The sequence below is a fragment of the Pipistrellus hanaki genome, assembly GCF_964339955.1.
Source record: "Pipistrellus hanaki genome assembly, chromosome: 6".
Taxonomy (NCBI): domain Eukaryota; kingdom Metazoa; phylum Chordata; class Mammalia; order Chiroptera; family Vespertilionidae; genus Pipistrellus; species Pipistrellus hanaki.
In genome coordinates, this window is record NC_140508.1 from 52,534,292 (window position 1) to 52,561,041 (window position 26,750).

General features: G+C 52.1%; 1 protein-coding gene across 6 annotated transcripts in view; it reads right to left on the bottom strand.

Moving 5' to 3' along the window:
• MBP (myelin basic protein) overlaps positions 1–26,750 on the bottom strand; it is a 77,667-nt gene that overhangs the window by 13,015 nt on the left and 37,902 nt on the right. For 3 of the 6 annotated variants that reach the window (XM_084887686.1, XM_084887684.1, XM_084887685.1), the window contains exons 4-5: positions 18,657–19,093; positions 11,746–11,823 (exon numbers count right to left, since the gene is read on the bottom strand). In XM_084887686.1, the coding sequence (XP_084743812.1) occupies positions 11,746–11,823; positions 18,657–19,093 (515 nt within the window). The remainder of the gene's footprint in view (positions 1–11,745; positions 11,824–18,656; positions 19,094–26,750) is intronic. The other 3 variants (XM_084887689.1, XM_084887688.1, XM_084887687.1) reach the window with 1 other exon arrangement.

Genomic DNA, 26,750 nt, shown 5'->3' on the forward strand with positions numbered 1-26,750 from the left:
GGCCTCTGAACAAGGGGGCCGTGCGCAGGCCCAGCCTCCTGTGCGATGCTGGCTCACTCGGCTCCCCCGTGACTGTCTGGTCCCTGACGCACGCTTCAACTGTAAAGTCGCTCCTCGCCCCATCCTTCTGGAGCCCAGGCTTCACACTGGTGGCCTTGCATCGTCCCTGTCACCCTTCCTAGCCATTCTTTCCACGGTGGTCAGAACAGGTTCGGAAACAGCCCCTTCCTCATGTCCAGTGGCCACCAGTGCTGGCCAATGGAGAGCACTTCTGAACAGGAGCCCCCTCTGCCCACAGCGCCCCCTCTTTGCTGGACATCTGCCCCTCCCTGGACTGTGCCCCTCAGCTACAAAAAGCTAGATGATGCTTCTATAACTCAAAATGCGGTACAAGTGTACATGTGACCATGGGCACAGCCTCTGTGCAGGGCTTCCTGCAGCCTTTACTCCCCTCCTGGGCCTCTGTCACAGCCCCTCTTCAAGTGGGCTTCCTCCCTCTCATCAGCCTGCTGGGTTCGGGACCTGTCAGCTCACCCAACCCCATCCTCAGACTGGAGCACCGGCCATGTAATGTGACGGGTCCTCTCCCCACCACCCCAGGCTTCGTACTTCCTGCTCCTAGGACCCAAAGGGCGCCGAGTTATGCTGTGGGCACAAGAGTGTGGGCAGAAGCAGATGCTAGGGTGTTTGAACACTGTGATGTCAGCAGCAGGAGAAACAGCCGGTCCTTCTTTTCTTATTCTCCTGATGCGGCAAGAACCTAAGTAATCTGGTCCCCTCACGTTATCTTGCCTTTACCCAGTGCCTTTCTGAACTCACTGACTAGTCCGAATAATTATGCCAATAAAAGAATGGGTGTAAACTTAAGAATAAAAAAAAAAAAAACACCAAACCAAACCAAACAAAAAACCCAGACAAGCCAGGAAACTATTTAAATTGTTTACTTTAAGACAAACATTTTTAAATGCCTAATTTGCCTGAAGTTATTTATTAGATACCATCTAATGGCTTGAAATAATTAAAAGAGCTTAAAATTTAGTACAACTTACCTGTCACTCGTATATGTGCCATTTTCTGTACACTTGTACCGCATTTTGAGTTATAGAAGCATCATCTAGCTTTAATTTAGTTTAGTGATTAAACTAAATAATGTCTTAAACTTTGCAAACAGGTTTTTTTTAAGTGTAATTTAATATATATATATATATATATATATATATATATATATATATATATTGATTTTGTACAGAGAGGAAGGGATAGAGATAGTTAGAAACATCGATGACAGAGAGTCATCGATCAGCTGCCTCTTGCACACCCCCCACTGGGGACGTGCCCGCAACCAAGGTACATGCCCTTGACCGGAATGGAACCCGGGACCCTTCAGTCCCCAAGCCGATGCTCTATCCACTACGCCAAACCGGTTTCAGCTGCAAACAGGTTTTTTAAAGAAATTAGATGTTCGGTCGTACCATGCAGGTCTCATATCATTAAAATGTATTTGTGTGGTGAGATAGTGAAGGAAGTGTTATGTAGATAATATTGTTCACATGTGAATTGTGCATGTCTGCTTTGAATGCTAAAAGAAAAACTATATTTTTCTGATTTTTATAATGAATATATTGGTCACCAATGGGAAAAGTAACTTTAATCCTTTAAGGACACATGAAATTGGTAGATTGTTTTATACCTCTCAGAGCTAGGAAATCATGGGTTCATGGGAAGGCCGGCGATGGGTCTCTATGGTGCTCAGCACAGAACTAGCTGTGTAATGAGCATTAACCGACTGTTGAATGTGCACCATTCAGATCACTGTTAATCCAGAGTCTAACATACAAGAAATCATAGGCAAACAGAACGGAGTTCATGGAATTACATGATTCTTTTGCTGTCTATGGAAGAGTTTATGAACTAGACTCAGATGGACTTCTGGGCTGTTGCACAGATAATGTGGTGTAGTCACATAGTTGTAATTGTATCATCATATTATAGTTATAATGGCCTATTATGTAAAGAACATTTCATCAATCATATTTCCATATGCTAACAGTAAAAAAACAAAACAAAAAAAACCCCTCAAACACTACCATATATAATATCAAAGAAGCAAAATATTAGGTACAACTCTAACAAAACATGTAAAGAATCTTTATGCTAAAATATAGAAAATGCTAGTGGAAGAAATCAAAGATGACCTCAATAAATGGAGAGACATACTGTTGTCAAGGATTGACACAATGAAGATGTCAGTTCTTCCCACATTGATCTACAGATTTAATGCATTTCCAATAAAAATTGCAGCAAGATTTTGTTTAGATACCTACAAACTGATTCTAAAACTATAAGGAAATGCAGGAAAAAACACTACCAAAACACTACCATACAACTGTAAAAAAGAAGAAAGGGAAATTCCACACTGGATTTTAAGATTTCCTGTGTCTATAGTCATCAAGCAGGTGGTGTTGGAATAGGGACAGACATACAGATCATGGAATACACTAGGATCTAGAAATAGACCCACACACTTATGATCAGTCAATTTTTTACAAAGGCGCAAAGTCAATTCAACATAGAAAGATTAGTTTTAGTCTTTTCAACAAATGGTATTGGAATAAATGGACATCCATATTTTTAAAAATTGACCTCAACCCAACGTCACACCTCATACAAAAATTAACTCAAAATAGATCACCGAGCTCTATCTACAATGTAAAACCATAAAACTTTAGAAGAAAACAATAGGAGAAAATCTTCGTGACCTGGGTGTAGGCATCAAGTTCTTAGACCTGACACCAAAAACACTACTCATAAAAGAAAAAAATTGGTACATAGGACTTGATCAAAATTTAAATGTCTGTTTTGCAAGGCACTATTAAGAAAATGAATAGAAAAGCTACAGGACAAGATTAAATATTCAGAAGTGACATATATGACAAATGACTTAATATCAAAATATGCAAAGAACAATAAAAACTCCATGATAAAAAAAACCACAACCCAATTATAAAATGGACAAAACACTTGAATAAACACTTAATCAGTGAAGATGGGCAGAAAACAAATAAGCACATGAAAAGATGCTCTTCCTAATGGCTTGAAATAATTACTCATTAGGAAGATGAAAATCAAAACCATGAAGAGATGCCACTATACACCTATTAGATAGGCTAAAATACAAGATATCAACAAATAAAATCTAAACGTTTATAGAGGAAATGCTGCCACTTATGTTCTTGTTTACTTGTTAGACCTGGTTCTTGTGTCACATAGAGGACTGTGTAGGCACCTGGGATCATGGTCACAGCATGCATAGGTGTGGCCATGCTGTGTCACTTTTCTTTCTTTCTTTCTTTCTTTTTTAATACTCACCAGAGGATATTTTTCCATTGATTTGAGAGAGAGAGAGAGAGAGAGAGAGAGAGAGAGAGAGAGAGAGAGAGAGAAATGTGAGAGAAACACATTGATTAGTTGCCTCCTGCATGTGCCCTTAACAGGGCCTGGGTTGGGGAGGAGCCTGCAACTGAGGTACCTGCCCTTGACCAGACTCAAACCCTGGACCCTTTGGTCCACAGGCCGACGCTCTATCCACTGAGCCAAACCGGCTAGGGTGTCTCTTAGACTCTTCTTACTCAATAGTAAATTCCTATCAATATGGCTTTTCATGATGATTAATGAAACAAGGACTCCTTGATGGAAGATAAATTAACATGACGCTGGAAAGTTTTAAACACCCTGGGAGGCAAGCCAGGGGGTAAAGGACAACCATTTTATTTCTTTTTAAAGGCAAATTGCTTTTTTCATTAACCTGTTTCATTGCACTGTTTTTGAAAAATCCTTCCTTTTCTCTGCACTTGTGATAACGTCTTTCACCAGCAGGGGGAGCCTGCCTACTGGGTCTGGATGGTGTGCTCCTCTCTCCACACATCAGCAAGGGATTTTAACTGTTTTCCAAGGTGCTGCCAAGCAGAGTTCTTCACTTGGAAGCAACGACAGGGGATTCGTTTCACCTGGCACATCTAAGATCAATGACCATCAGATTGGCAGAGATTCGCTCCTTTGACCAGAGAGCTGCTTTATGAAGAAAGAGCAAGGTATTTGCACCATCATGAGCACTGGTTTTGGCCAGACACAAATTGATGGAGTCATTTCCTATGAGAAGAAAATGCCAGATCTTGGGGGGAAAAAAGACCAATATTTGCAGTGCCTGTGGGTGTGTGTTGAGGGGAAGAGTTCTAGCACTTTTTCTGTTTCTTGTCTGAGAGTGGAATGTAAGCTGAATCCCCATCAGAATGTCAAGGAATGAGTTGCATGGAGTGACGGTCAGGGACCGTCCCCTCTGTGTGCTCAGGGTCTGGGCTCGGGTCCCCTCACTGCCTCAGCATCCATGTGCTGTCCTCTCTCCTGGATGGTGTATTGGGAGGGTGCAGACGAGGAGCTGAGATCATATCAATAAATCATCAGACACATGAGCAAAAATAAAGGCCACTGGGCTGTCAGTACTCACATCACAGACTGCACACCGGGTGTGGGTGTGGACAGCCATTTTTATGGTCTCTTATAACCCAAAGTCCAGATCTGATCCTGTCTACACTCTGCCCCTGAGAATAAAGTATGCTCCCAGGGATATGCTGACTCAGTCTAGCATTCAATGTCATTGTGTGTGCTCCAGCCTCCTTCAGGTCACAGGTGCAAAAAGAAAGGCCATCTGTTCCTCGACTCTTAGTGATTTTATGTGCCTGTTTGGGGGAAATTGGCCCTTTAATTAGGATGTGGGCCTACTCCAGAGGGTGGTGCTGTCTGCTTATGTCTCCTGCCAGAGGGGACAGGGCTGAGCTCTGGTGGACACCTCTGCCCTTTCATACATCTGACCCCCAGCATTGTCACTGCAGTCACCAAGGTAGCTGTCCCTCACACCAGCTCTGTCCACCTCACTACGCTGCTGGCTGTGGGTCAGTCAGCAGGTGCCCAGCGTGTCCCATCAGCGTCTAGCCCTGTGACAAGGACCTGAGCCCAGGGCCCACCTGCAGGTCACTCTACACTGTGATGCAGTCACCAGCACCATTTCAGAATCACACACTAGGAGGAGGTCTCTCTGTTAATCCGTCTCAAATGGTCCCCATAGTAACGTCCAGCAGCTGAAAGCGGTGACAGTTTTCTTCTTGGCACTTGCTTAATCAAATTCCAGCAATGTGCATTTCTCTCCGTGGCCCCAAAGGACACAGCCTTAAAAAGGAGTGAGCCTTACTGGTGTGGTTCAGTGGTTGTGCACGGACCCATGAACCAAGAGGTCACTGGTTTGATGGTTTGATTCCTGGTCAGAGCACATGCCCAGTTTGTGGGCTCGTCCCCAGTAAGAGGCATGCAAGAGGCAGCCGAGAGATGACGTTTCTTATTGAAGTTTCTATCTCTCTATCTCTCTCTCTCTAAAACCTAATAAAAACATTTTTTTTTTTTAAAGGAGTAAGAGGTGTTTCTACTCGCTTTCGAGCATGGGGGTGTGTGTGTTCCTATGTCACCCTCTTGCCCCTATGTTGGGGGGCGGAGGTTGAGTGATGTGCTCACCAGGTGTCCTCACATTCCATCCAGGGCTCGGTCCATCCGCGGTTCTGTCAGGCGGCTCTAGGTTGGGGCTCCTGGCCCAAAACTCACAGCAGGTGGGAAACTCACCAGGTGGACACATGGCAGAAGGCAAAGCTCACGGAGAAGAATGGACTTTTTAAAAAGTTGGGTTTTGCTTGTCTTTTTTCAGATTGATGACTTTAGGTTACGTTTGAAGGTCAGAGGAGCTAGGAAATGCTCATAGGGTAGAGAACGTGAGTATTTGGTGGATCAGTTAGACGCCTCCGTTAAAGTCTGGGGAACCAGGAAGTTGTGACGGTGCTCGTCCCTGGAAGATGAGTTCCCACTTGTTTCATAAACACTGATGGTTCAGTACAACAAAGGCCGTCGAGTTCATGAGGCCAGCTCTTTCCATTTGGTTCTAATTTTAAAAGATGCATTTCTATGTCATTAAAACCAGAGGCTGGTCAGCTCCCACTTTGAATGGAAAATACTCCTTGACACAAACGGTGATACCACCAACATCGTTCTATTTTGTTCACGTGACCAAACCCACCAGCCTCCAGCCTCCAGCACAGGTCTGACACTTGCTCCTTAGTTAAGGTGACCAGACGTCCCACTTTTGGCAGGATAGTCCCGATTTTTAACAATTTGTTCCGAGTCCCGGGGGATTTCATTGGGAATTTTTTAAAATGCCGCGGGACGTGGGACAAATTGTTAAAAATCGGGACTGTCCCGCCAAAAGCGGGACATCTGGTCACCTTATCCTTAGTCCACATGCGGGATGTGGCAGAGTTCACAAACGTCCACACAGTGGCACCAAGGTCCTTCCCTGAGGTGGTTTCACTAGTGGCCGGGAGAGTGAGGGAGGAATTTGCAATTTGTTTTCCCCCAATTTTGCATCCCTCTCAAGGCACACAGACCCCGGCAGTGAAGCGGCTGGTTGGCTAATCTGTTGGGAATCACGGACTGTAACGGTGTCGGCCTTCTTCTGGACCACGGCGAGTGGGCGGCCCACCCAGAGGAAGACTCAGAACCAATAATGTGATTTTTTTCTTATGAAAGTGCCGATAAATCCCGAATGTTTTTCACATTCTATTCTTTATGTCGAAGAAATGCAGCTCTCGTTTGCACCCTGTTCTGCTGCCCAAATCTTTGGCCTCTGAAGTCCTTCAATGGCTCGGATCTGGTGGAAGCGATGCCTCCCATGAAGGACCAGTGGGCAGATCTGCTTCCTGCTTCCTGCAGAACGCCTCCACCTGGCTGCCCACCGTTTCCCAGACAAGGCAGATGAGAGGGGCACCGCTGCTCTGTGCCTCTTTGAAGCCCCCGCAGGAAGGGTTGTGACATCTTTTCGTTCCCATGCCACTCGTCCAGGTGCAGGCTAGATTAAATAAATACTCCCAAACAGAGCTGCGGTTTCGAGGGTCACCAGCTTGGGAATGAGGTGACACGGTCTGCAGGCTGAGCTAGGACATCTCCCTTCAACATCGGTCAGACGGGCACAGCTCTGACCTCCAGGTTTCACCCCACGACGCCCCGACATTCTGAGAAGGGGCTCTCCCGCTCCCATTGTTTGTCTACATTCTTCTGAGGGAGCACTGCTTGCACCATTTCTGGTCAAACAGCTCCTGAGCTGTCTCAGGAGAGCTTGGATTGGTTTTTGGTTTTTGGCACAGTGGACATCTTGGGTTTTGCAACGTGGAGAATGCTTTCCCGTCTGATTGGCACGTGCAATTTGGCTCTTGCCCTTTGCAAGTTTAGAAGCGTGCTTGCTGCAGAGTGACTGACTCGAGTGAGTTTAATTACAGCCGTTGGCCTTTCATTACTTCGGAGGAAGCTGTGCTGTATTAAAGCCGCGGGGGCTCTTCTCTGTTGCTGGGGAAATCACAGGCGAGCCTTCGATTCAGGTGGAAATGTTAGGTACCCGCTGGCTGCTCAGATAACACATTTCTTCTCGGATACTGGCACGTGAGGATGTGGGCAATGTGCCACTTGCTGGGGTGGCAGGGGGACCGTCCTTTGCCCTGGGAGTAGAGGGGCCAGTTTTCCAGTTGGAGAGTCTGGAGTGCTAGTGCCTTGTGAGGCGCGGGCAGCGGGCAGCGACCTGCTGGGTGAGATGCATGAGGGTGGCGGGGGGGCATCTGCCATCCTCTCGGACGCTTCACCCGAATGGAGGACCTGAGGCTTCCACTTGCTGGTGAGGACGGCCTCACCGCCACACCAAGGTCGTGCTGCAGTGGAAACCAGAGACCTCCTGGCACAGTGACTGAGGGGGGGGTGCCTCCTGGGCACAGAGAGCCAGGAGGGAGTCCATGTCGCAGCCCCGGCTTCTGGCTTCTGCTCGAGGGAGGCCTTTGTGGTGCCTGCGCTTTTCTGACCTGGGATTTGATCCTATAGGAGAGGCGCTTCCGGAGCTGGTCCCCCAGTCTCGCCTCCTGGCAGGCGGAGGGGATGAAGGCGAAGGGGATGGAGGCGAAGGCGCGGACAGGGAGAGGCCAGAAGCTGCAATTGTTGTGCCTTTTTTCTTAGGCGGCTCTGCCGTCTCCTCCATCTGGGATTCGCAGCCTATTGCAGGGCCGCCAGGAGGCTCTTAGGGCCACGGGGTCTCCATCTAGGGCTACGTGACTAAGGCAATCGTGACTAAGGCAATCGCAATGCCCGGAGCGGCCACACGGTCACCTTCCTCCACTCCGCAGGCTCCTCTGGGCCTGACTTTCTGGGCCCAGAACAGCGGGAGCAGAACTGGATGTTGGCCATAACCTCCCTGATCTTCCCTTTGCTTCGAGCGGCTGCTCTGGTGGGACCTCCTTGTGCCTGAAGTGCGAGAAAGCTCCCTCCAGCATAGACACCAGGCTGCCTGCACCACATCATCACCCAACACAGGCACCAGGCCTGCCCTTGGCTCAGACCCAGTTGTCTCCGCACACAGCGTGGGGTGGGGAGTGTCCTGCGAAGGAGCCTCCAAGCATCCCCTGAAGGTCCTGGCGGTGTCCTGGCTTCACCATGAGGCAGGAGGCTCTGAGGAGACGCGAGGGCCTGAGTGGGGCCATCAGACCTGGGGCATGAGGTTCGGATTCCCACCGTTTTCCTCAAGGCGACAGGCCTGAGTCCTTAACCCCACTGAGCCTGGTTGGCTATGGAGTCAGAAGCGGGAGTGTCTTGGAGAGTTCTCTGTGGCCATAGGTCCCTGCCGGGGCTGCTGGGAGAGGTAGGCGGGAACCTGAGGTGGCTGGGCCACGGGTCAGAGCAGACACTCCAGGCCCTGGAGCCAGCGGCTGATGGAGGGGAGGATGGGGGCTTCTCCTCGCTGCTCTCGGTCCACCTCCAGGGCCCGGGAGGCCGGACCTGTGGGGCGAATGTGGGCTGAGCCCCTTCCTCCGTCCCAGGCACGCAGCCTGCAACCACCCCAGCGGGTGTCTGAGGGGTGCTCGGCCACCTGCAATGGCCCCACTGCAGGTGGAGGCACAGGGCTGTGCAGATGGGGCACTGGGGCAAGAAGGATCCACTGCTCACCAGGGAGGGGCCGTCCCTGTCGTAGGTTTTCCTCCTCCTTTCTCCCGTGGGTTCCTTGCTTTCCCAGCATGCTTTTGACTCCTCTGATGTTATTTCCTTCCTTCACTTGAGTGCCTTCTCCCACCCCAGAGTCAGGTCACAGCCCCGGGGCCCGGGTCTGAGCCGGGGCGCGATGCGGCTCTCCTGCCCCTGAGCTGCTTCGTCCTGTGGCGTCTTCTCCCCGACTTCGGGGCAGGTGGCCCTTCGTACCTTTCGTGCTGGATTTGCAGACACCAAGCCAGGAGGAAGGCTGGGGGGTCAGGGGACACACGTCAACTGGTCCCTGCCCGTCGTCACCTTCAGGGTTCAGAACAGAAGGGGAAGGGCCTCATTGGCGGGGAGCCGCTGGGTGGACCGGCAGCTCCTGGCTTCACCGGAGACTGTCTCCTCCGAGAGCCGATTTCAGGAGCCTTTGTCCTGTGACCGTGGGACAAGGTATTTCAGAACCACTTGCTGCAACTGGCCTTGCTCTCCTCTACCGGGGGCCGGTGCCGTTCAACCTGCCCCCCAGGAAACACGGCCGCTTTCTGGGGACAAGGAAGAGCCCCACAGCGCGGGGGAAACAGCCAAGACCAAGATGGCAGGAGCGCTTCCTGGGAGGGAGGTCCCGGGAGCCTCTGAGAAGGTGCAGCAGAGCGGCTCCCGCCCCGGTGCAGTGGCTCTGGGCCAGGCCACCTGCCTCCCCATTCCCCCTGGGGCAGAGCCACCCGTGGAAGTGGGGTGCCGAGAGTGTGAAGTTATCACAAGGTCCCCAAAGGGTCCTCACCACCAGCAACAATCTGGGGAGCCATTGCCTGGGGAGCCATTGCCTGCCTCGCGTTTTGCCTTTGATTTCAAATCACTTCTGTCTCCGCCTCCCTTGCTCTTAATAAATACACACATTCCACCTCCCACTTCTCCCTCCTGTGTCCGTACTGGGCAGGGGGTGTGCGGGCCAGCGGGCCCCAGGCCTGATGGACAGACGGGCTCTCCGTCAGTGGAGCTGAGGACATAGCTGGCTCATTCTGCACAGGAGGGTGCCGAGCTGGTCGGGATGGAGATGGGAGGACAGGGCACGGCTCTTCCTCGACCAGATAATTGTTCAAAAGAGAAAAGTGAGACATTCGGGTGAAAGGTCCTTGCCATCACCACCATACCCTGGCCGCGCACCCTCCCCTTTCTGCAGTTTCTGGGGACATCTCCTTCTCTCCTTGGGGGCTCAGGTCTCTGCAGACGGGATGGGTAGGGGCGTCCAGGTCGTTTGGAGTGAAGGGAGCAAGTTGGCCCTGTTCTGGATTCTGTGACTCCCCCCTGCTGTCCCCTCCTGCGGGACAGCACGGCCCCACCCAGGAGGCATGTCATTGCCCCCCTGGCTTCGCCTGGACCAGTCCGGCTGCCCCAGGCGGACAGGGGCTCACGAACTTCCTGGGGACAAGGGTGTTTGCTCTCACAAAGGAGCCGCTGAGAGCCCTTCTCTGAAAAGCAAGCACAGTCCCACCTGGAACACGGCTCAGGAGGCACGCAGACCAGGAGCAGCGTCCCGTCCAACCCTTGAAGCTCTTGGGGAGGGAGAGTCACGCCCATAGTGCCTTAATGGGCAGGTCCTTGCCAGGAAGCCAGCAACCCACAGGCACGGCTCTGGGGCCAGGAGACAGAGTCCCATGTTACCAGCAGGGGCACTGGGCGATGTGCCCACCTGCTGCCAGCCTTGGGCTCCTCGCTGCCCCAGAGACCCCGCCAGGGCCATCCACCCTCGGGTGCTGGGCCCCTGCCTGTCTCTCCCAGGCCCTCCTCCCCACAAGGGCAGAGCCTTTAACACGTTGGAGCAGGTGGGTCCTCAGCCACTGCCTCCCTGACTTGGGCTCATCAATCACACCAGGGCCAAGCTATTCCTGCACCGAGCACGTGTTTCCCACCTTCTGTATTTCCCAGGTGCCCATGCACAGGGCCTGCTGTCTCCTGAAAGTGTCGTCGCGATGGGACCTTATGTGCTGGCCGCCCACCGGTGTGAGTGGCAATCTGACTCGGGATTGACGTGCGGCCTCCGCTGAGTCCCCAGTCCCCTTCCCTCCCTGCTGTCCACACGTCACTAGTCACTAGAGCTCAGCACCGGCCGCCTCCACTCAGGAGCTGGAGGACCGATGACAACCATGTCCTCCAGCCCTGGGAGCTCACCTGAGCTCAGGTGAGCACAGCACCTGCAGGAGTTTAAGTTCACTAGCATCTGTGAGCTCAGTGTCTGCCTGGCACTGGTTTATCACATAGCTGCGAACACAGGCAGGTGAGCGCCACGGTCACAGGTCACCTCGCCAGGCCAGCGCTGCGTCTGCCCTGGGCCCCGGTGGAAGTGTCCTCAGTCGGCTCATTCCAGGGCTTGCCCGCTGCCCTGCCCTGCCCCTCAGGGCCCTTATCCACGCAGGGCACAGAGGAGCAGGGCGGCTTCTCCCCTGCCCGCAGGACTCATCTCTGTCTTCATACCTTGTCCTTTGCTGGCTTTCCCCAGGGGCTTTGCAGACCCTGTGTGAGCCCTGCTGTGCCCCCTGGACAGGAGCGTGCCCTAGACAGCGCCCACAGCACTTGCACGGACAGACCGCGATGGGGACGCGGCCTGAGGCGTGGTGTGTGGAGTTGCTGGTGGCTGGCGCGTCTTACCTTGTACATGTTGCACAGCCCAGGCTGGCTGCGGGCATGAGGGGGCAGAGGGCTCCGGCCCTGCTTGAGCCAGGGTACCTGCCAGGGGACACAGAGTGGCCGGTTGAGTCCACAGGCAGCGCTGGTGGAGCCCCCAGTCCTCCGCAGCGTCCCTCCTGACCCGGCGTGGCCAGACCCCAGGTGGTGAGGAGGGGCAGGCAGATGGGCGTTAGAGGACCAGAGGCGCAGAGAGGTGAGGGATGAAGATGAAGGGACCCAGGGAAGGAGAAGACAGAACTCCAGCCCCGAGAACACTCGGTTGATGGACGACAGAAGGAAAGGGACAAGAGAACAGACTTAGGGAAGAATTTTTTTTCTTTAGTGTCTCTTCTGAGGCCCCGTGTCGCCTTGGGTAACCAAGTTTTCTTAAATTGTAGCTGGCACCAGACATGCAAGGATTCTAGGAAACAGTAAAGAAAGCAGCTCCCAGTCCGATGCAAAGCCCCAGAAGGGCCTTTTGGAGGTTTAAATGGAGTAAGTGCCGCATCCATTTATTCAGAGTTTAACTGTCTTTCATAGCAGGTCTGTCAGCCTTTGCTTGGACCCACGGGTGAAGCCTACGTTGGCTGTGTGTGTGGGGAGGGGTGGAACGGTGGCCGTCACTGTTGGGCCCTCAGTATAAGGACATCATTTTAGGAGTGACAGGTGCTCAGACTTGCTGCAGGCAACCATGCAGAGTGACGGGCTCTCACGGACATCCTTCCTTGTTGGTGGTGACGTTTAGGAGACTAATATTAATAGGACTTAATATTCCTTGACATGAGCAATGAGTTCCCCTTAACGCCTACCGAGCATTTGCTGTCTTTTATTGGCTAGGAGACAGTCCCTGCAGCTATGAGTGACATGGCTGAGAGAACATTATTACAGAAGCAAAGCCAACAGCCTGGAGAAGTCCCTCTTTTTAACTGTCCTCAGCCAATGGGAGAGGGGGAGGAGGGGGAGAGAAGCAGAGAGAAGGAGAGAGAGAGAGAGAGAGAGAGAGAGAGCGAGCGCACACGCGCCTGGCAGATAAAATCAATGCCAAAAAGTTTCAAGGGAAGTCTTGAACTGGCTACAGAGAAAATGGGTTTTTAGTAAACAGGTTAACTTCTGGTTATTCGTGGAGATAAACAGTAGTTATAAAACAGAAACATGTTACTGCATTCCAGAAACACTACTGCAAAGTGAGCCCCCTTGGGGTCCAGAGGCAAGTCCGTGGTTGGCGTGAACTCGGCCACACAGGTCCCCCCACCCCACCCCGTGTCTCCATGCAAGAGGCTGTTTCTCTGGCAGCAGAAAGCACTCAGAGCTTTAGTTCCTGGCGCTGAGAACTTGCGTGAGTGAGACGATTGTTTTAGGGCAGGTGTCACTGGACATGCCTGTGGCGGTCTCTGCCGTGACGAGGCCTGGCTGTGCCCACAGGAACTGGTGACCCTCCAAGGGTGGGGTAAAGGCAAGTCTGCATCAGGACCTGGTCCTAACATGGCAAGGAAGATTTTCTAATGGATTTCTCCTCGATCTAAGACAATGCCCCTTCCTCTTGAGGAGCAGCATCTCTGAGATGTCTGGCCCAGCATCCTCGCTGTCACTTGTGGATGTCTGGGGCGCTGGCCTTGAGGAGGGGAGGAGGGAGGAGGGAAGAGAGGAGGACGGGAGGAGGGCCCGGCCAGACCGGCTGCAGCCCTGAGGTCGCCGGCCCTGGGGGCTGGCGGGGCACAGAAACGCAGCCTTAGCCCGCCCATCCTGGCGGTCCAGGCAGAGGACAGCCGTCTCTGTCTGTTCAGTGAGAGGTGTCGGCCTGCTCAGAAAAGCAGAATGTCCTCCTGGAAGGATTGGGAACAGGAGCTAGGCCCCGACAAGATGGAGACGAAGGCAGGGCAGCCTCGTGCCGAGACCTGCTTGTCCGGACTGCATTAATGGGGCTCAGGAGGGCCTTTTTTTTTTTTTTAAACTATTTTCTGTGAATAGGGGTGCCTTTAGAGCATTTAGGAGTTAGTGAGACACCGTGGGAACCTCTAAGAACCTCACTAGAGACTTTGATGAGAGACTCCCACAGTTCCTAACGCTCCCTCAATTCCTTCATGGTTTCCACGTGGACTCCGTGGGTGGTTTTCCCTAATGTGACAGACTCTGCCCAGGTCAGGCTCGACTCTCCACCAGCCCGTCAGAGTTGCCCGTTACCCAGAGGAAAGTGGAAGGGTCTGTGCGGGATGTGTGCACCGAGGACGAAAGACCAGGGGGAGTTTGTCACATCTTTGCGTTCACGTCTAGTCTGCCAGGGGCCCCATGCTCACCCGTAACCTCTGAGACTCTCAGCCCTCCTGGGAAGAGCCAGCCCCTGCCACCGAGTGCACCCCACCCCGCGACACGCAGCCAATGCTGTTTTGTTGGTGTGGCAGACACACAGGACCTGCGTCTACGCAGGGCCATTTCCCTCTGTGTGAGGACAGCACTCTGAGGGCAACACGGAAACCTCAGGCAGAACCCAGCAGCCCTGGCAGGAGGACCAGACGCTGACTGTCTGCAGAGACAAAGGAGTCACATGTCTTTGATGAAGGCGGACGAGGAAGGAGCTGTGACCTCAGGTACCCAGGCGGGTGCTGGGCCCCGGACTCACCTGTGGGCAGCTGGATCAGGAGCCACGGAATCACCAGGAACAAATGTGCTTAGTAAGGGAGGGACACCAGAGAGGACAACTTAAAAAATTCACATGCAGTTAGTACACCATCCTCCATGAACATGTTTAATGAATGCACAAAAACAAAGACAGATAACAAGCAAAATGTCATCACAAAATCAAACTGGAACATAATCACTGGGAGGCAATCGCCACTCAGGGCGTCACAGTTTTTACAGATGTGTCCCTGATAGGACGTGGCACGACCTCCGCTGACAAGGGTACTAATTTAACATGGTCACCTGCAGGACAGAGGACAACTGAGGGTGTGGGGACGGCAGAGGACACAGTCAGGAGCTGGCGGCTTAGCTGGGGACACCTTTGATCAAAACCTGATCGGGAAATGACATTTCAAAACGAATCCCTGGAGGAAATCTCCAAACGTTTTTGTTGGGGTGCAGAAGCAAATGCACCCACCACCGCATTAGGCTTTCTTCTAGAAAGATCTTTCGGCAAACGGATGCACCGAGTGGCAGGGTCGTTGCCACGGACTCACACGGAGATTCCGTGTGGTTCCAGGTGCACTGTTGCACGCCTGTGAGCACACACACTGCGCGGAAGGGAGTGTGTGCAGGGCCCCTGGCGGAGACCCCGGGGCCCGGCACCCGTGCAGGGTGACGGTGCCACTAAGCTGCGTCCCACTGTGTCCTCTGTTCCTTCTCCCAGGGTTCTACTCCCCACAGGGTTACAGAGTAGGCCGCCACAATTAGGGTATCGTGTTAACAGTGAAGAATTAAGTTACTGTAGAACTGAAATGTGGCTTAATGAAATTAAAATGCAGTGGCAAAAAAAAAATAAAAAATCAGGAAACAGAACACTGTGGTTAAATAGACAAGATTGATTCGACCCCATCGCATTCAATGACAATGCTTTACATGACCCACGTTCGAGGTACAGAAGTAACACTGAATGACGGAACACTTCCACACGCGGCTGTGAAGGCAGAGTGAGGAGAATAAAATAGGTAAAAGCATCAGGACGAACCCTGTTTAGAAGTGTGCTGAGGAGGGGAACGGATCTGTGTTCCCGGGCACCCCACCTGGAAACTGTCCAGGGTTACCTGTAAACCTTCTTACTTGGTCCCCCCAAAGAGGGACGCATTCAGTCTCCACAGCTGGGCTCCCGGGCTTTGGCCAGGGAGGCCTGAGCAGCCACGGCCCAGCCCTGGCCCAGGAGTGATGCGGGCTCCACAGAGCAGGAGGGGAGGATGCGGCCGCGGAGAGCCACCTTTTCCAAACCCATCAGCTCATCCGATCTCGTCCTCAATGCCCAGCACGCCTCACCGGCGCCACATCCGGGGGCTGGTGCTTAGCCAGCAACAGCCCTCTCTTCCCTCTTCCAACAAAGGAGCGTGTTCTCCGTCAATGCACTTTTCACGGTGGCTCCCAAAGATTCTGCCTCCTCAAGGAATTTATAATGTCCCTTCCTTGAATGTCAAGTCCCTGCCACACAGAGAGTAGGTGTGGAGTGCATTCCCAGGACTGGGGGCGGTCCCGGTACAGCCCAGAACGGGGAAGGGGGTGGTGGTGGTGGTGCCCAGAGCAGCACAGTCCCCTGTCTCTGTCCAGGCATGGCTCTGAGCCATCCTGCACAATTCTACCAGCAAACCTACTCTAGATGGGCGAACCGAACAGCTGCTTTTCCAGACACATGCCTGTCAGAGCAGGAGACCACCCAGGCCTGCAGGTACCCTTCAGCATTCTGTGACCCTTGAGCGCTTATCTTAGAAATGGTGACATGGGCTCTGTGGACAAGAGCCAGACCTTGGGATTCCCTTATTTTCAAGCTTCAACCCAAAGGAATCTTCTGGCATATAAAGCGAGAGCTCTCCAGAGTTACAGACAGAGCAAAGGAGAAACAAAACCAGAACGGAGCCCCCCAGCAGCTCACCCCACTCAAGTCCACACACCTCTGGGGCCCTGTGGGCGTGTTGCTGGGCGTGCAGTGGATTAGGCTCACCTTTCCAGTGTTTAAAAGCAAATGAAGACTGACAATAACAGGCGAGCTGAATAAACATTGCCAGGAGTTCTCACTCATCCTCTCCGCCAGAACCCTGCACAGGAGGCATCTGCCCCATGTCTGTCATGAGCAACCGCCCGGCTCTGGGGCAAACTGATCAATGACTTAGGCATCAAAGGGCAAAAGGCTGATCATTAAAGCCTTTATTCCTAAGTCAGCAGCGAACACAACGGGTACTTCCAAAAGCCTAGCACAACTACTTAAACACTGTTTCTATTTTTAAAAGTCCTGTGTGAATGTTCCGATTATCCCGAATTGTTGGTAAATCTGGCAATCTATTTGCACAGCCAGTGCTTACTCCTGAAACTAGAATCTAGAATCTTTTCAAAGAAACTATTCTTTGAAAATATTGAAGCACATAAGAGACTTAAAGCAATAACAGTTGTAATTCTACCTGACGGGGGGGAAATGGTGTATTGTGCTTACATATCCATTCTGTGATAAAGTCACAATGACGGAGATAAAAGCTTTCACAATTTTATTTTAACTGAAACCATGACCCTGGAATGAAGCTCATTTTATAATATACGCTCTCAGGTTATTGAATCTTTTCTGCACATTTACATAGGTTAACCTTTGGAGGAGCTTAAGGTTTCAGAACTGGCGATGCTGCATGCACATGGGTTGCCCAGCACGAGAGCGAGCCGCCCGTGGGCAGCCAGGGCCGGTGAGCTTGGAAAAGCAGCTCAGATTGCAGTTAGCATTAGAAGTGGGTCAGATGACCGACGCTGCAGGGGAAAGGAAGACGCCCAAAGTAAAGGCATGTGGCTACAGACAGCCACTGGAAGAACCAAGCGGAGATGAAGGCCACAAGCCTTTAGGAATACCAGGTGTTATTCACCTAGCAGGGGTCTTCAAACTACGGCCCGCGGGCCACATGCAGCCCCCAGGGGAGTCTGATCCGGCCCGCCAGGTTTTTTGGGCAGTGAGCGCAGCCAAGGTGTTACAGTAGGAATTAGTAGTTCATATAGTCCGGCCCTCCAGCTCTCTGAGGGACCGTGATCTGGCCCCCACTTTAAAAAGTTTGAGGACCCCTGACCTAGAGCCACGGCAAGCGAGGATGTGACCCTTGCCTGGAACCCCAAGCCCTGTCACATCTCACCACTGACATGTGTCGTCTCAAACAAGTTCATGATCGCCAATCATTTCAGCACGGTAGTCAGAGCAGACGAAAGCACATTTTAGAAACTCCTTAACTCAGTCGCCCAGCATTTTGGGGGTGCTGTTCCCAGGCCGAGGTCCCTCTGCCCCACGTTCAAAGCGTCTCACACTCCCCAAGGCCCTGCTGAACAGGCATAGTCCCTGCTGAACAGGCACAGTCCCTGCATTTTACAGGGACTGTGAGTGCACCCAAGAAGCCGGGGGCTTTTCTGAAAACCTCCCTCCATTCCCAGTTACCCAGCCGCCCAACACCCCAGCAAGTCACGTGACATGCTATGTGTGTGCTCTCGGAATGCCACTTGGAGATTCATGAGACTCTCGCCACAGAGGACCTATTCATCACCACGTCCGGGACACATTGTCGGAAACTGGCCCACAGGAGGGATGGTTTTCCTTGGGATACATTTTAATCTACAGAGCATTTAAATAATGAAACTTCATAGACTCTATATCCAAATGAATGGAATCACAAAATAATACAGCTTTGATTCATAGATACACGCGCTTATCCCTCCACCCTCTTCCCCTAAACAACTCGGAGGAGGAGGAAGGCTTGCTCGAGGCAAATTGAAGTAGCGAGCTTGCTCCAGAGAGAGACCTCCATCACATTATTGTTGCAAAGCAACACCACGCAAGCCGCACGCAGGCCCAGACAAAAAAATGAGCATGACCCGCTGGTGAAGCCCAAAGCGTGGGCAGCAGAAGCAAAATCAGCCACAAAGCCTGAGGGTAAGACCCAGGAGACCCGTGGGCACGGGGCAGTGCGGCGTCCACCCCGCCCCAGGGATGCAGACCTCAGTATGACTTTGCGTCCCCGAGCCACATCCTAAGGACAATCCCTCGTGAAATGAGGAGGAAGAGGGTGAGTTAAGTGGAAATCACAGGAGCAGCAGCCCTGGCCCCTCCCACGAGCCAGAAAGCATTTCCAGAAAGGACGACACCTTACACAGCCAAGGGCATCGCCTCTGTGGCTCAGGACGCCGCGGACTCCCTCCTTTCCATTCACACTAAAGGCTCCTCACTCCTCAGAGCTCACCTTGCCCGAGCCCCGCTTGGGCACACCCCTGTCACCTCCAAAGAAGCGCCCCAGAGAGTCGAAGAAGCCCGTGTCCCTGTGCTTCGGGAGGAAGACGTGCTTGGCGTGGTCCATGGTGCTGGCGGAGGCCAGGTACTTGGATCCGTGCCTCTGGGAGGGTCTTTTCTGTGACGCCATTGCATCCAGGCCCTCGGGAACGGCTGCACTGTCCTCTTGGATGGTCTGGAGCTCGTCTGACTCCGAGGGCCTGTCTTTGAAGGTGTTGTCCTCCCTCCCCGGGGCATCTCGGGAGAAGAGGCGGATCAAGTGGGGGCGGCCGCCGGGGTCAGCTGGGTTGGCGTCCGGCCAGGCATTCTTTGGGTCCGCTGTGCGCTTGGAGTCTGTCACCGCTGTGTCCCAAGAGGGGGGCCCATTGTTCTGGCCCACATCTGCCTCTCCTGCAAACAACAGTGAGATGTGAATGAGGGCCGTGCAGAGCCGCGGGACAATGCCGCTTTCTTCCCCGATGCTCCGCGGGTCTCCTACAAAACCCACAGAGAGCCCTGGGCCATGGTGCCGTGGTGGCCAATCTGCCTGGGCACCAGCCTGGGCCGGGCAGCCTGGCTGCTTCTGTGCCCCAGGGCCCGGGAAGGGCCTGCCACTGCAGAGGTGGGCCCTACAAGAGGTGCAGGGGGCTTCCTGGCGGAGCGGCCGAGCACAGAGCGATCCTGTCAAAGGCTCCCTTGGGTGCTGCCCTGGCTCTGTTTGGAGAACCCAGGACAGTGGGCACTTTTGTGGGACATATATGCTCAGAAAGCCCCTGGGGCCTAAGCGAACATGTTGGGAGCATTTATTTGACAAAAGGTATTTGCAGTGTTCTTGGTGGAAAGGGAGCTTCCCACGGTTTTCTGCAATTCCTGCCTCAGAGAAGCGGGCGTTTAGAATTCCTGCCCAGAATCCACCGGAGGCCCCACGTGAAATGCTCAGTCAGGACATTGTGTTCCCGCTTCTGCGCTGGGAGCAGCAACAGTGCGGTCGCCCGTGGGGAAATGGGGCATTTCACGCTGTGTCCCAGTTCACTGCTTTTTATAAAAATACAGCGTTTCTCCCAAGAATGGCAATACAGCTGTTTTGATCTCAAGTTATTGTATCAATATAAGTTAGGTTTAAATCAATGAATATGAATTTCCTGTGAGCTTTATTACTCATCTACAAGGATGTGGTTTACTCACACTTTCCTGCAATACCGCCTATTCACCTAACTGTCTGACAATCTGTTCACTGACATTACCCAATATATATCCAGCCATTCATCTGTTTAGCCACCCACCTATCCATCTACCCATCCACTCCCCATCCATCCATCCATCCATCCACCCACTCATCCACCTCCCTATTCACTCAGTCACTCCCTATCCATCCACCCATTCACCTACCCACCCATTTACTTCCCCTCCACCCATCTATTCCCCATCCATCCACCTACCCACTCATCAATCCATCCACCCACCCACCCCAACTCACCTACCCACCAATCACTCCCATACCCATACATCTACCCACCTATTCATGTACCCATCCACTCCCCATCTATCCACCCACCCACTGATTCACCCACCTATCCAACCATTTACCCACCCTTCCACTCACCTATCAATCCATCCACCCATCCACCCATCCACCCCCCAACCTATCTACCCACTCACCCATCCATCCAATTCACCCACCCACTCATCCATCCAACTACCCACTCATCTACCCACCCATCTAACTACCCATCCACCCATCTACCCATCTATCCATCCACATTCACTGAGTGCCTAATAAGTGTAATGTCCTGTGCCAGATGTTTGGGTTACAGTGATGAACAAGATGAGACCTTATCTCATGAACATCGATAAAGATGTATGTATGGGTTGAATAATGTCCCTCCAAACAGTACATCCACATCCTAACCCCTGTTATGAATGTGACCTTATTTGGAAATAGGGTCTTTTGTAGGTATCATCAAGATACTCTGAGGTCACACTGGAGGAGGGTGGGCCCTGGTCTGAGGACTGGTGTCCTTTTAAGAGGGGATTTGGACACAGGCACATGAGGAAGAGGCTGCTGGATGACACAAGCAGGGACTGAGCTGAAGTGTCTACAAGATAAGGATGCCAAGGCTTGCCAGAAGCACCAGAAGGTAGGAGACAACCCTCCCCTGGAGCCTTTGGGAGTGTGGTCCTGTCGACAACTTGATTCAGCCTCTGGTCTCCAGGCTGTAAGAAAATAAGTCCCTGTTGTTTTTAGTCATCCAGTTTGTGGTAATTTGTTATGACAGCCATAGGAAGTGGATATAATATGTAATTTCATACCAAGTTATAATATGAAAGAAAACAGAGCAGGATAGGGGTCAGGAAGGCCCCTAGAGGGACATGGGGGGAAGGAGACTGTGGCCGTGTGAGTACTGGGGGTGCTACTAGGGAGGAAAGAACCCCAGGACGGGGCCTGGGCAGACTAAGCTCAGTGTGTGCTCCAGGAAGAAACAGAGGCCTGAAGTCTAAGGTGGGAGCAGGTGGGGAGGGGAGAGATGTGGTGGGAGATGGTGGACCGGCCAGACTGTGCTGGGCTTCCAGGGTGAGCAAGTGGCTGGCCTCTCCTAGAACAATGGGGGACACTAGCAGGCGTGTGTGTGTGTGTGTGTGTGTGTGTGTGTGTGTGTGGTGGGGTGGGGGGTGGGGGGTGTACCAAATTTCAGATGGGCATAGGGCAAGGGGCTGCCTCCAGAAGAGATGAGGGAGGCTGGGTGGGGAGGAAGGGGACTATCCAGGGATGATTGTGCAGGCCACGTGATACAGGGTCATTTCCTTTGTCACCTCTATTTGAGAGGGTTGTATGTCCACAACACATACTTCCACACACATAAATAGCAAAAAGCTAAGAGTTCTACTCTCTTTCATTAAAATCACTAGGTGCACATTAGATCCTCAGTAAGTGGTAGGTGGGTGGATAAGTAGTTAGATGGGTCAAGAGGCTGTCCCATGAGGGACAGTTGTCATGCAGTTGACGAATTGGCCTGTATTTGCAAAGCACAGTGACTTACTCCAGGCAAATATCATGAACACTTGCAAGTTAGGAAGCCCAAGGCAGACAGTTGGCACCAGGACCACCGTGACCTCACCCATACTCCCTGGAGAGCTGCCTGATGCGGCCATGCTCACGCCTCGGAAACACGGCACGTCGAACCCAGCACGTCTTCTGTGACCACTGAATCAACTCAACCACGAGGGACACCAATGTTTACAACACACCTCATCGCAGGAAGAAACCATGGCCGGCATGGGGCTGCAGAGTTTGCGGGGGGCAAAGCTAATTCCTAGGTCCCACAGAAAGAGCCCGATTTCCTAGCTGAGCTTCAGCTTCTGCGGCTCATATGCATCATGCAAATGTGGAGGATAACAAGTGCCGCATTGTACTGGGTTCCATGCATTCACCAAACACGAGCGCATCTGAATACCAACATGTTCACCACAGTTGGGCTTTGTGTCCCTGAATGTGGCCGTTTGTGAGGCACAGGGATGGGCATTGGTGCCCTGAAAGTAGCTGCTCCCGCGCACAAGGGGAGGGGGACGTCGGAATCTGTGGATGTGCTGTGGTTTTGGAAGGCCAAGTGCAGTGCTAATTTGTCAATTAATATCAGCTTTAATCCTGTTAGAGCCAGTGCCCAACTCTCAGGGAGACGCTGGTCACCGAGCCTATGGCGCAGTGTGAGGCTGGGATCTGACGTGGCCGGAGTGTCATTGACAGTACTCTGCCTTTGTGCACGTTCCACAGGAGCTGCAGGTTATTATTAAAAAATAATAACCCACTCTGCATGGTTTGGCTCAGTAGACAGAGCATGGACCCGAGGACTGAAGGATCCCAGGTACGATTCCGGTCAAGGGCATGTACCTTGGTTTCAGGCACATCTCCAGTGGGGGGTGTGCAGGAGGCAACGGATTGATGTTTCTCTCTCATCGATGTTTTTAACTCTCCCTTCCTCTCTGTAAAAAAAAAAATCAATAAAATACAATAAAAACAACAACAAAAAACCACCCCAATAACCCTTTGATCTAATTTCCAGAATGAGGCCCAGAAAACTTCAATGGGTTTGCACGGGCCCTTGGAAGGTGGGGATATTAAAATCACAGGATGGTGACATCAGGGATGGTGTTGACTGTGGGTCAAGACTGACAGCTGTCAAGACTGAGGGGTTCCAGCAAAAGGCGATGGTGGCCCTGCTTATGCCCTGAATCCAGCTATTCCCATGGAAGTCACCCCTTGCAGGCAGGCAGGCAGGCACTCAGGGTGCCCGCCCCCCGTGGCTTCTTCCAGGTGCAATAAATCAGGATGCATATGGACAACGCTCAGTTCTGCTTTTTAAAATAGACCACAGGGGAGTGGGCCACATGTTATTCACTCTTCCAATAGCTGAAGTCCGCTCTCCTAACTCCCACACTGAGAGCGTCGGTGACCCGCCCCACTCAGCCACTCGCAGCCACGGCGATTAGAAGGAAAGTTCAGTTTCAAACATGCCCATGACCTTGAACCTGTTGTGGTGTGTGGGGCTGCACAACCTTCTGTGTTTGATGGCATTGTGTGCCCTGAGTGCCTCCTGTCACTCCTCTCCCGGTCAAAGCGCTTGCTGCTGCTGTTGGTGCTTGGACTCAGGGGCTCTCACCCCTCTGGGCTGACCTGGGAGGGTGCTGTCCCCGCAGTGGGAGCTGTGCACACACACGTCTGTAGGAGTGAGACGGTGTGAGCCCCACCTTGGTTCACCTCCCGAGTTTGCTCCTGCCTCTGAATGCCAGGGGTTCCCAGGTCAGCATGGACAGAAAGCATTCATGGAGTTACTCAGAGCTGGACCAGACTGTTCTCCAAACTAGAGTGACACAGAATGCAGAGACCTCCTTTGTGTGTGCCGGCCAGCTGATTACATTGAACTACGAGATAACTAACCTCTCGCAACAAGATGACGGTGACAGTACCCTACAATTAATTTAATTTTTTCTCCTGTGATTAGAGGTCTGAGAATGTTAGATGTAAGGATCATCCAACTCTAATGTCATTAGGGAACTTTAATACATTTTATATTCTTGGCCGATCAGATCTGTAATGAGACCGGAAACAATGAAAACTGATCACTGCTCTGCTAATAGGGGCTTTGCCAATTTTTACACTTTGAAAACATGCAGTGAGGCTTGGCTCACCAGAGGTCATCACTGTGGGTTTGTATATGCACATTGCTCTGGTACATCAGGCGACCCAGGCTTTACAGACCAGGAAACTGATAAAAATGAGGGGTGAGGATGCTGGGTGCTCATGCTGCCTCCCAGAACTTCGAGAAGTTTCCATTTTTTCCAGCTAAGACATGAAGAGAAACAATAGCCACCATGTAATAGTCCCTGATTTCACTACAGAATGAAAGCAACTTGGAATCAAAAGAACAGAAAAAACCTGGTCTGAGAATAAGTGCTGGGGAGTGTGTGTAGGCCATGTTCTGACCCACCTGCACAGTGTAGGTGACCAGATGGCCCTATTTCAAGGCCTCTTACTGGTTCAAGTTCACACAGCAAAGGGGGATATGCACACTGACCAGTGTGGACAGTGTGGCCACATTCCCATCTTTGTGGAAGGTACAACGTTGGTCATTTACTGCCTAACAAAACTCCCAGGTTATTTTCCAGCCCATGAGGCTCCTGACATGGAGAATGCTAATATGTGCCCACAGGATATGCTGAGTCAGAAGACAGCAACAAGCCAGTCCTGCTGGGGATGAGCAGCCCCTTTCCATTTTGGTGTCCTGGTGGGGTTGCAGCATCAGCCCTGCGGGGCTCTGATCAAACTTGGACCCAGGCCCTCCCTGCTGGGGGGCCCCCTGCAGAAGCCCGGTGCTGGCTGCCGGCTATGTACTAGGATCAGGTGCCTGGCACCAGAGCACTCAATTCTTGCCCCCCAGATGAGGACAGGTGGGGACTCCATTCTGCTTTAAACCCGTGCACTATGAAGTGGGCCGCAAAGTTCTGTACCCTGAATAGAACTTCAAGACAAATGGAGACAATCACATTGTCCAGAGGAGTGAGGGTGAGTGGGGCACATGCTAAGAGCATGGGACCCTGCGTGGCTGGCCACCCTGGCTTCAGAAGAAGGGGCACGGGGGTCCCGGCACGTCTCTGGCCTGCCCAGCAGCCCGCTCTCTGCAGCGGGGCCTGCGGGCCCTGGAATTTGTCTTTGTGGGCCAGCGCTGAAGAGGTCACCCTGGAGGGGAGGGAAACAAAAGGCCTTGCTGTGCCGGGGATGTGCTATGGCAGACATCCTGCAGCTATGAGAGGCATGCGGCCGCCCGCCCGGCTACCCCGAGGTTTCTTTAAAACCTTTTCACAAACGAGTCCTATCAACCCACCCAGCCCACTCGAATGCCTCCTTTGTGTGCCTAGAACATATAGTTTTTATTTGCTCTAAATAGCTCACCCCTTGAACCCTCCCACATCAGGGCTGGGGCTGGGGGCACCACTGTGCACTGCACAATGGGAGAGACCGTCCCTATGCCCGGCTGCCCAGCACAGGGGTGGTAAGATAATGAGATTTAAGATGGAGCCTGGTATGCACATGGGTTCTGTTCCATGTGCAACATCTGGTGATTCTCACAGTAACTTTGTCCCGACAGCCATGATGCTCAGCAGCCACAGAGAAGAAGGCTTTCCCCGGCTGAGCCCCTGGCCCCTGACCTAATCATTTTCTTCACTTTCACTCATTTTGGCCCTTTGTCCCTGTCATCTTTCCAAATGGCGCTGAGACCCTCCCCTCATGCTCTGTGGTCAGCAGTAGCTTTTATTACAGGAGAGGAGGAAGCTGTGACCTCATTTTTGACCTGTGTGGAAGTCACAGTCCCATCTGACATGAGGTGTCACACCCTGAAACTCCTCACAGAATCACTGGGCTGGAAAAGGCTGAGAGGAATCGCATTCCTGGCTGAGAGCTCAGCTTGTTACCCTCTGCCAGTCATGGGGTCCCCAAAGCTACTCAGTGCACGCACAGGCAGGACAGCTCGGCCCAGAGTCCAGCCCCAGGTGGGCACCAGGGTGCCTGTGGGGCGGGGACCTCTTCCACCATGTGACAAGGTGGGAGAGCCCTGTTGGGGCTCTGGGCCAGTTCAGGTCCAATCTCCACTCCCACCCCAGACTCAGCTCCCGCTGCCCTTCCTGGAGACCTAGGAGATGTCCGTGCTGCCTGCTTCCTTTGTGGGATAGAAATGCCACAAGAGGAGCTGAAACACGTGGCCCAAACCACTAAGGACATCCCCTGAGAGCTCATGGACTGTGAGAGGATAATGCTGGTGCTGGTTGGGCTGAGCATCCCCCTCTGTGCACGAATTTTGTGCACTGAGCCTTTAGTAAATAATAAAACCCCAGTTACACAGAGGAAATGCAGCTACCCTGTCCTTCACATATATTCTATACAACTTCAAGAACTGAGTTTTAGAATTTTCTCATATCTTTTTTCTTTTCTTTCAATTCTGAATAATTGTATAATAATCTATTTTGGAAGAATTGCCATTGATAGTCTTGCCAAAATATGATTTGTTTGTAACCAGCAAAAAGATGTGACATTTCTCGTGATCCCAGGGCCACAAAAACAAGTCCGAGCAGGAGCTGACGCTGCAGAGATAAAGAAAAAATGTGTCCCAGTCAAACGGAAATAACTGTCACTTTCTGTAACCTTGTTGGAATTCATGCATGCCAAGTGCATGAATGTTTAATATCTACCTGCAACTTTTGCAAAGTAAGGGGAGGAGGGGAAGAGGGTGAGCAGAAATGTGTGCTCACGGCCAAAGGCACACATTTCAGAAGCTCAACACTGGGCCACGGGTCATCTTGCCTCTGCATTTGCTGGCAAATGAACCAGGAGCAGGAGTCCAGATTTAACTCGTTTTGACTGGAGTCTCCTCTCTTAGCTAAAACGTAGTATCAAGTTTAACCATCACACTTCTACATACGTGTCTGTTCCTTTGTAAATATTCAGAGGATCTTTTCATAATTGGTTACCTGGAAAAAGGGTCAGAAACAGTCACCGTGTATATGCTCTGTGCTGCAG